Source organism: Chaetomium tenue, assembly GCF_020726465.1.
Source record: "Chaetomium tenue strain MPI-SDFR-AT-0079 chromosome Unknown F5144scaffold_1, whole genome shotgun sequence".
Classification (NCBI taxonomy): Eukaryota; Fungi; Ascomycota; class Sordariomycetes; order Sordariales; family Chaetomiaceae; genus Chaetomium; species Chaetomium tenue.
In genome coordinates this window covers 3,328,553-3,338,394 of record NW_027117329.1, presented here as the reverse complement: position 1 = coordinate 3,338,394, position 9,842 = coordinate 3,328,553, and the positions used below count along the sequence as shown (strand labels likewise).

The following is a 9,842-nucleotide window of genomic DNA, read 5'->3' as shown; positions in this document are numbered from 1 at the left end:
AGCCGTTGTCTCGGTGTAATCAAGCATCAGTTGAGTGCGAATAGAGTTGCCAAGAGACCGAACTCCGTTGCACTCGGACACTACAACACTTCGGCGGATATTTGTCGAAGCATCATTGGCCGCGTCTCTGGAGAGAGACAGCCAAGGAGTTGATCTGTTTGGAAAGTCCAGAGATACCAAGAGACAGCAAAGCAGCGCACAAGGAGGTTTCGGCCGTTGAGTCTTCTGACCTAGCCCTTGGTGGCACGACCTCAAGCCCATGCAACTGAGGGCGGCAGCTGAGCGGGAACCATGTCTATTCTGAAGGCCAGTTCGCTTGGCATTAAACCATCGCTACGCCTTCGCTTCCAAAAGCCAATTCTTTTCTTATTAGCCCGGAAAACGGAAAAAACAATGCTGGAAAGAACCCTGTGAGACCGCGCCTTCTATGCCCCGGTCGCCCGCGCCGCCCGACAGCAAAGGTAAACAGATCAGACCCGAGCAGGGAAAAAGGTGCCCTCACCGCTCAAGGCAAGCATTCCCAACCCCCACGCCACGCTTAGATCGTACAGTCGTCCGTAACACACGGCGGAACTTGAACTTGCTCGTTCTAGGCCCGCATCCGACGCCGAACATTTCGTTTCCTCCGCTGGAGAGGCGGGGCGAAGAGGGAGAGAAAAAAGACGGTTTCCCAAGCCGCCCCGCCGCTTGTGTCCCCGCGACAGAAACCAGACTCGGCTCCCTTTCACTTCTGATATGTGTCCCCGTTTATTTCTTGCCAACCAGCTCCTGCACCTTCCCCTCAACAGCGGCCACCTTCTCCTTCCCCGCGTCGATGGCGCCGGTGAGCGCCGCCTGCTCGCGGCCGCCCCACCGCGTCCATTGCAGGTAGCGGTACCCCTGGGTGAGCTGGGCACCCTCGTTGACAAAGTGGCAGGCGAACAGCAGGTAGTTCGCGGGTGTGACGGCGAGCGCGTAGCGCATGAAGGTCGCCGAGTAGACGCACAGCGCAAAGGTCATAGGGGCGGAGATCCTATGGACGGAGCATCGTTAGCTTGGTGGAAGGGGAAGTTGTTTGCGGTTGTAGGGCCGGTGAGAGGCGGATGTATCTTATGCTTGGGCCACTGGTCTAGGCGGTGAAGGGAGAGGAACAAACGTACAGATCGGGGCTCTTGCGGGTGTCCATGACCGCGGCGACCGGGATACCAAAGTTGGAGACGGGGCCCCAGAAATCTATATCAACCCCATGTCAGTCAAGGTCCCATATTGCGTGCTGGCAGACCAAAAGCTTCGAAGTAATGCCCGAGAAGCTATCATGGTTGCAATTGCCCCCCCGGCACATGATCCTATGATGGAGGTGTTGGTCCGGTAAAGACAGGCCATGGCCATCGGGTCTCCTCCAGGCGCCAAACCGTCCTTCATGGTTGAATACGGTGCCGGAAAGCGACAGTTCGGTACAATCGGGGGTTGTCCGATGACCGGCCGGTGTGTCCGGGGCGGGTTGCGTATGGAAACGGTGGGAACTCACGTGTCGAGCAGACATAGTTCAGGACGGGGTGCGCCCGAATCTTCGCATTTACGGCTTTGACAAAGGCAGCCATTTTGACGGTGAATTGTGGCGGCGTTGTCCTCGTCGTAGTCGGCGGATTCAATGGGTGATAGTTTGACTTCGAGATCGGACATGCGTGCCGGGTTTGGAAAATAATTTTGGGTCCAGATTCCCGCACGGACCTCCCAAGCCAAACAAGCCCGCCAGCTTGCCATGATGCAGACACTCACACCAATGGTATCAAGACACTTGTGCGGATTACACCGGCGCAGCGGGTGGCTTCTATTATCGATTCCAGTTATGTTGAGAAGAGCATCTCTACCCTCGGCTGAACACAGGCTGCAATCCGCCCCTAATCGCAGTTTTCATAACCCCTGAACGCCGCCCAAACCAACCATTCTCCGTAAATCCGGGTAGAGATCGCCAGCCTAGCCCATAGCATAGCGACATGCAATAAGTTTCCGAAAGCACTCCATCAAGAGCCTTACATCGAGGTGCGACCTGGGTATCAGTAATGTAACCAAAGCCAGCACATTTATCGCCGCGGGGGAGGGTTGAAACCCGAGGGCGGGGCTCCGCCCGGAGGGAATCCCGGAGGGAAGCCAGGCGCACCAGGGAAACCGGCAGGGGGCGGGAAAGCACCACCAAATCCAGGCGGCGCAGCTGCTACCAGGTTAGCGGTTGGACGACAGGAGAAGATGAAGGATGTACTTACGACCACCGCGCCCAGGGAAGCCGGGGGCACCAGGGAAGCCTGGGAAAGGAGGAGGGGCAGCACCTCCAACACCGGCAGCAGGGCCGGCCAGAGAGATTGGGGCAGCCGCACCACGTCCAGCTGGCCGTGCCACACCCGGGCCGGCAGTAAGTGCCGTTGTGATTCCGGCGCCTGTCGACTTGCCCAAACGCGCACTGGGATCTGCGGGCGGCGGGGACTCGACGGAAAGGGAAACGATGTGGGCGCCCCGGACAATCGTCAACCCCAGGGTTCGCTTTTCCTCCTGCTCAACGACCGTGGCGGACGACGAGGCGCCAGGGGCGGCGGGCTTGTTTTGCTTGCGCTTGCTTCGGCGGAATTCCTCCGTATCGGCGAGAACGAGGTTCATGTGCTTGTCGAAAGCCAGCATCTAGACAGAATGGTTGTTAGCAAAGCTTCACCATATTGGAAAGGGAGGGCCGGATACACACCTGGCCGGTCATCTGGCGCCCATCGTTCAAGGTGACGCGCATCCGGTAGTTGATCTAGGAGGATATCAGTACCCCGATCGCAGCTGCATCGATCATCGTGACAATGAGATAGTACGTACGTAACCGGCCTAAAATCAATGCGCCTTGTCAGTCCTCCGATGTCAACATGGATGCCTGCACAGCGGTGTGGGCGGGGGGATGCACTCACCATCTTGCCCTGCTTGTTGGTCGCCGACATCTTGGCGGTAAGATGCTACAAAGTAGCCTCCCAAGTTTCAAAAATTGGTTTGTGTGGACAGAGGTCTTTGCTCTTGTCAGTCGCGGTCTCTTCTTGGTCTCGGCGGAGAGTTCGAAGTGGCGCGCGGGATGGGTTGATAGTAACAAGGTAGCGTGGCGGAGACGGGCTGGCCTGGAAATTTGAACGCGAGGCTGAAGGAGCTTGGATGCTTCAGCCACAGCCAATACAATCCAGCCACCGAGCCAGCCGCCACGGTTTGCCGTCCCCCACCAAGCTCCATCCTCGAAACCGCGGCAGGCAAACGTTTCCCCACACGCACAACCCAAATTCAAGGAGCGAAAATTGACCTGGTCTTTCGAAATTCCTTGTACATCGACAAGTCGCCCAGCACCGAATATCGACAACACCGCCGCCATGGTATGAGCGCATTCGTAAATAATAAAGGGATTCAACTAACAAGATGATCAGTCTGAGAAGACCCAGAACCCCATGCGGGAGCTCCGCATCCAGAAGCTCGTCCTGAACATCTCTGTCGGCGAGTCTGGTGACAGACTGACCCGTGCTGCCAAGGTGTTGGAGCAGCTGTCCGGTCAAACCCCGGTTTACAGTGAGATTTTACCGCGAAATTATCATCGCGATTCCTCCCTTTTTGCTGACATGTTGGTTCTCAGGCAAGGCCCGGTACACCGTCCGCACGTTCGGCATTCGCCGTAACGAAAAGATCTCGGTGCACGTCACCGTCCGTGGCCCCAAGGCCGAGGAGATTCTCGAGCGTGGCCTCAAGGTCAAGGAGTACGAGCTCCGCAAGCGCAACTTCAGCGAGACCGGCAACTTCGGCTTCGGCATCAGCGAGCACATCGATCTCGGCATCAAGTACGACCCCGGTATCGGTATCTACGGCATGGACTTCTACTGCTGCATGACCCGCCCTGGTGAGCGCGTCTCCCGCCGCCGCCGCTGCAAGGCCAGAATCGGTGCCAGCCACCGCATCAACCGCGACGATACCATCAAGTGGTTCAAGCAGCGCTTCGATGCCATTGTCCGCTAAACGTGGGCTTGTGGGTTGAAGGTTGATGATCGAACAAAACAAAAAACTTGGGCAGTTCAGGGGACTTTGGGACTCAGCACCATCGGGATCTCTGGGGCGGTGATTACTTTGCGGGTTCATGCAAAACGGGTCGCGGGGTTCTTTTCGGGACATGTAAATACAGCGTCGTATACCTGGACGAGCCGTCTCGTCCACTGCTCGGTCTGAATTTCAGTCGAGCCTCGGCCTCAGAGACCGACCGGCGTCATGCCGGCTTACCAATCCCATGAATTCCGTGAGCCTCATCTGCTTGGCCAAGATTCTTGGAGTGAGGACGGGCTATGTCAAAAATCACTAGTCCAGTGTAATAAACGCAGCGCGTGCCGGTTTGTATGCCTTGGAGGCAAGTTCTGGTCACCTGAGCAATTCTGTCCTAGGTATTTCTCGGGGGCTGAGGGGAAGCAAACAGCGATCGTCAGAAATGAGGCACCATGGGCAGAATTATCAAAGATTCATTTTCCGTAGCCTGAAGCTCATGGACATCTAAAGTACTGTCCCAGAAAAAGAAAACGCAAAAGTCCGCCCAGTTCATCCATGATACCATCATTCTGGTTCTCGTCTCTTCATCAAACCCAGCCCTCCACAAAAGTTGGGTATCTCTCCGCCGTTCCCAGCGACGAATCCTGGAAACCAGAGCTGAAACAAGAGATCACTAAATCTCGCGATGCCATTAAGCCTGGCTACCTAGCCAGGCCATGGTGGCAAGCCTCAAGACCTCCTAAGCTTGGCAACACCCAAGACGTGACGCCGCCATCACCCATCGATACGCCTGCCAAACGAGCATACCACAAAAACGCCCAAAGATCCCACTCCGCTATCTCGGCAGCCTAGATACTAACCAACGGCGCCGCGGCCTCCATCATGCGCCCGCCGCCACCGCCAACACACCGACGCGTCGGCGTGGTCGGGACACGCCTGTGGCGCTGCGCCATGTGGATGTCAATCAGCATATCAACGAGCGCCTCGGCATCCTTGTGCAGCTCCTCCAGCTCCTCGGGGCTGCTGCAGAGGGGTACGCCGTCCGCGCCGGGCAGGCGAAACGCGGCGAAGATGATGCCGCGGTTAGCGGGCTTCTTCTTTTGCTGTTGCTTCGGCGGGTCGGGCTCGCGCCCGCGGGGCGCGCTGTGGCCCGTGTAGAAGGCGCAGCTGTAGCCGCGGGCGAACTCGTCCGGCGCGTTGGTCTCGTTGCGGTACTCGAGCCAGCCCTGCGTGCGGAGCACCTTTTGGTGGACCGGGGCGGAGATGCGGAAGGGATACATGATGGAGGGCAGGCCGTACGCGGCGAGAAGGCGCCCGGTTGTGGTGCTCCGGATGCTGTCGCGGGGTGCGGCTCGCGTCCGCGATGACTCGAAGCCGCTGTCGTAGCTGGAGGCGTTGGACACGGGGGTCTGGGGAGGGGAAGGGGTGGCGGTTCGCGTCGGCGACGTGGTGAGGGGAGTGCCGTAGAATTGGCTGAGGGGCGACGAGCGGCTGGGCCGGCTCATGTGGGTCGGCCATAGGTTGACGACGTAGACAAGGTCGAATTGGTACTTTGTCGCAATTCTTGTAGCCTCGAAGGCTGCGGCGGCGGCGGGGCGGCTGGCCAGCGGAGGTGAGAGCGTGAGCAGGGGATAAGCTGGCTTGGTTCGAACGGGTGTGGAAGCCGAGAACGGATTCGGCGGCAACCCAAAACTCGGAGGGTTGGTAGCTGAGGGCCGGGCTCGGTCGGCAGCGTGGCCGTCAGCAATATCATCGTCACTCAGAGCGAGGAATTCCTTGAGACTGGGCTCCTTAAGAACAGTGTCGGACTCCGCCGTCTTCGTAGTCGATAAGTTCGATAAGCTGATGGATTTGCGCAGGGTTTCACTGGCATATTTGACGTCGGTTGCGATGGGTAACAGGCTCTTTGGTCGTTGTGAAGTGTTGCCAACGCCGTTGACTACCCGGTTCAAGCCGGCCTTTGCTGGCGAAACGGTAGGCAACAGGGATGGCGCCAAGTACTTTTGCGAAGCAAGCCCTAAGCAGTGGCTTTCTCGCTGCAGCGGCGTTAGATCCGAAGTCTTGTGCTGCTGGGTCGAGCTGCCGACTTGGCCCTCGGGAAGCGAGGCCTCGTCTGGGGAAACCGTAGAGTACCGCTTCCGGTCAAGCCGAGCCTTTGGGGAGGCAGAAACTGATTGAGTTCGAATTAACGGCTTCGAGATAGGTCTAGAACGCCGCCTTGGTGATGAATCGCAGTCAAAGTCGCTGGACACAGTGGAAAAACTAAACTCCAGGTGACCCGATGAAGGGCCATCATTGCTCGAGTCGGGGTAAACCGACGACGACGACCGTTGATCGTCACTCGGGCGAAAGGAAGAGTACCGCGCCGGAATGGGAGGGCAGCCGTCGTTTTCGTTGCTGATGGTGGATTCTGAGGGCGGAAGACGGGGCGTGCTTGGTGGCTCGGGAAGGCTCCTAGCTCGCCGGCCAGCGTTCGGCGACAAGATCACCTCTTCCCTAGCTACCATACGGGATGATGTAGGTCTGATGTAGGACGTCTGCGGAAATTTCCGGAGAGTCGCATCAAAACCCTCTAGTGACGACATTGGGGTCGCAGGTTGGGTTGTTGTTTGAACGGCCGAGGCATGAGGCTCCGTGGTCTTCTTCTTCCTGGAAAACAGCTTTTCCAGTCGGTCAAGCTGTTTATCGAGCTTTTCGAACCTCATCGCCATGGTTGTTCTCTTTTCTGAAACTACAACGAGAAGAGGAAACAATTAGCAACAGAATTTCCAATGTAATTGGAGGCATTGACTTACTCGAAAGGGAGTGGGTGTGTAAAGCAAGCCTCTCACTCCAAGTCTAGTTTTTGTGATTCTAGCTTGGACGGCGAGAAAGAAAAAGTCGACTCTTCAAGAGAGAGGGGTAGAGACCGGTAATGGAAAGAAAACGGTTGTGCTTGCTGTTGTGTGATTTGCGAATCTCCAGCGACCTTGCGCCGACCGAATTGGTAGTAGCAACAGCCAACTCGAAAAGTTGTTTGGCAGCTGGTAATACAGTGCCGTAACGCAAGAGTTAATACCGGGGTTTTGCGAGTTGGTCGGACGAGTATTCCACGGCAGGTAGGAAGAGGAACCCAAATCTCATGACAAGAAACCGGAGGTCGTGGGAATTTGTTGTTGTGGCCGGAAAGGAGAACGGGGGTCCGAGGTGGGCGATTAACAACCGGGCTTTGATGAAAGAAGTCCGGTCGTGTTTTTCACATTTTCTAGCGGCCGTTCAGGTCTCGGGCCACGTTTTTGGGTAAACTCGACGAGTTCCTGTTGAATTTCTGACTCTTAGTTCGGACCATAGAGGCGGGGGACGATTGCCCGGATGGGGATGTACGAAGCAGAGGAGCAACAAAAGCAACGTCAGTGCCCTATGCTTATCGCGGCTTGGTGGTGTAGTATCGCCATGCCAGGACGAAAACTCGCAACAGGAACACCCGAAAGCTGGCCCTGTTTGCCCCCACAGAGGCAAAGGCAAAAAAGAAACGGAAACCTTTGCTGTGGTGTGTGGCCCGGGGGTCGACAGAAGGCAAATGATCACGGTCCAATGAGCTGGATATAAGACCAAGCACCACGTCCCGAGGACGGGTCTGGTGGATTGTTGCGCAGCAAACGGAAGGCAGGGGGCTTCTCCCACTTTCGACTGGCTCGTTCTCGACGTCGAGCATCTAGCCGGCGGCCGCAGATGAGAAGTGAGAGGGGTGGGTGGAGGGTGGAGGGGCAGCAGGCAAGGGAAACAGCGAGGTAGGCCAAATAAGGAATATGGATAAAATGACACTCAGAGCAGCACGGTTCCCATCCAAAATAAACCACGATCCGAGATCCGTGATCCGTGACTGGCAGATCTCAGACTGCAAATAGTCCAAAGGATCCCAAGTCATGGCACCCAGACCTCCAGGACCATCGCCCATGGCGGCCGTGCTCTGGTTGTCGTAACACCCCCTTGTATCACTGTGCCACACCCATGTTCTCCAAGCATCGAATTGTCGACCAGACAGGTTAGATGCTGGAGTTTTCGGTTGAAACAACATGGAAGGGACTCAAGGGAGGCTTGCTTTTCCTCCCGAGGGAGCGTCATCACAGGACGCTAGTGTCTCCCACTGGGATTTAGGGGCGGCTTTCCCTCCGTCCAACCGGAAGGATGGCGAACGGCTGACGACCATCGTTTGGGTGTGGAGGCAAGAAAAAGCAATCCCTAGGCGGAATCGGCTGCAAGTGGAAGAGCGAGGTCTGAAAACGGAAGAGCTTCATGAAAACAGCAGGAGCCAGCTCCTGACGCACGGACTGCAACTTGGATTGGATGGCAAGGATGGAAACAAAAGCAGGGATGAAAAGACCACAAAATCCGCTTGACAGCCGACCAGTCACATGTAGTTCGAGCTCCACCAGCTGATAGCAGGTGGTCCACTTTCCCGACTTGTGCTTGGCTCGGCAACAATTGAACTTCCAACGAAACCCTGCTCGGCCCAAGGACTCGACCCGCTGCTTGGCTTTGAGATCTCAGATAACGCCTTCATTGTATCCCTCGGCGGTAACATAACACAGGCCCAAACAATCGGGTGTCTGCATCATGCTTGGAGGTCAACAATGCACGCACAAACGCCTGCCACCCTCGACGACCACTCTCGCCGACCTCTCATCAAAACAACAAAAGACAGGTCTTCCTGCAGGGCAAGCCCTAGCTTGTTGTCGACAGGTCTTATTTTTTCTTTCGGATGCAGCATTGTGATCAACCGTGCATGACTGCACCTGCCGAGCCGGTGGCTTCTGTTGGTCTTGACGCCGTTCCACTCGGCTCCAACCGCCCTCAACGTCTCCACGACTCTTGGATTTCCAGAAAACAATGTGTGCCATCTTTGCCAGGTCGGCTTTTTATCATCTGACCCTTACCGGGAGATCTCCCGGAGGACTTGCTTCTTGTCTTCAAGATGGGGGGTTTCTCGCATCCAGCTTTCCTCCCCAGCCGATACAGCAGGACTTGCTTCTCGGGCTGGGGTGTCCGAGCACCGAGGCCGCTTCTCAAGGCCAAATACGATACATCAACGTGCCCTCAGTAGGTTCCCGCGGTTGGGACACCCGTCAACTTTTTACCAACCTGAGATTTGACCGCCAGAGCACGAAACGTCGGCAACACTCCCGTGTGGCATGTTTCTTTCTTGCAGTCGCAGTTGTTCAGTTTCGCGTCATTTAAGCCCCAACTGGCCCCCTGCCCTCCCCCCTAATGTCCCCCACGGCTTCCACCCCGGCCAATGGCTAGACTCGGGAGATCCGCGAGGGTGCCGGGGCGCTGGGTCCGGGGGCTCCGGCATGGCGCTAGGCGTTAACGCAAAACTGAGACCAACTGGCGATACCAAGTATGGAATATCACAACGCAGGGCGACCACCTTGTGACAAGGTAACTATGCATCTTGGCTGAGCACTTTTTGTATCATACCCCGCTCCAGTACGTCCGTACATACATGGAGTGTGCCAACTAGTGTCTTTGGTCTGTCTGGCGTTGGTGTCGACGGCCAAAGCAGGCTTTCGGGGTGGTGCCGGATCGGCAGCGCCCATTGGATCCCTGCGCCGACGCATGTCTTAGCCACCATCCGTTTCCATGCGGGTGCGTTGTCCGTCTCGGCTGGGAGAAGCAAGACACTTCCAGCCCTCTTGAACCATTCTCTTTCCCAGCTCCGCGACCACCGTTTATCCCACTTTCGTCGCCGCTCCAGGAGGCATCCAACGCCAACGGCGGCGTTTACCCACCTCGGGTTCGCCGTTCAGCTCGCATGGCAAAGTGCCCGCCCGCACATGTGCACG

General features: G+C 56.9%; 3 protein-coding genes across 3 annotated transcripts; 1 reads left to right on the top strand and 2 right to left on the bottom strand.

Moving 5' to 3' along the window:
• Window positions 1-747: 747 nt before the first annotated feature.
• On the bottom strand, window positions 748-2,951 carry F5144DRAFT_588833 (uncharacterized protein; the record flags this gene model as incomplete). Its single annotated transcript, XM_066789973.1, has 6 exons — window positions 748-1,012; window positions 1,140-1,212; window positions 1,587-1,810; window positions 2,240-2,652; window positions 2,714-2,767; window positions 2,922-2,951. 6 exons carry the CDS (start codon window positions 2,949-2,951, stop codon window positions 748-750), a joined length of 1,059 nt encoding a protein of 352 aa, XP_066648627.1.
• Window positions 2,952-3,272: 321 nt separating this feature from the next.
• On the top strand, window positions 3,273-4,486 carry F5144DRAFT_555933 (60S ribosomal protein uL5). Its single transcript, XM_066787943.1, has 3 exons — window positions 3,273-3,368; window positions 3,420-3,558; window positions 3,623-4,486. The coding sequence occupies exons 1-3, from the start codon at window positions 3,366-3,368 to the stop codon at window positions 3,997-3,999; spliced, it is 519 nt and encodes a 172-aa protein (XP_066648626.1). The 5' UTR covers window positions 3,273-3,365; the 3' UTR covers window positions 4,000-4,486.
• Window positions 4,487-4,508: 22 nt separating this feature from the next.
• On the bottom strand, window positions 4,509-7,080 carry F5144DRAFT_41670 (uncharacterized protein). Its single transcript, XM_066784914.1, has 2 exons — window positions 6,813-7,080; window positions 4,509-6,748 (listed from the first exon to the last, which is right to left on the bottom strand). The coding sequence occupies exon 2, from the start codon at window positions 6,726-6,728 to the stop codon at window positions 4,866-4,868; it is 1,863 nt and encodes a 620-aa protein (XP_066648625.1). The 5' UTR covers window positions 6,729-6,748; window positions 6,813-7,080; the 3' UTR covers window positions 4,509-4,865.
• Between the last annotated feature and the right edge of the window lie 2,762 nt (window positions 7,081-9,842).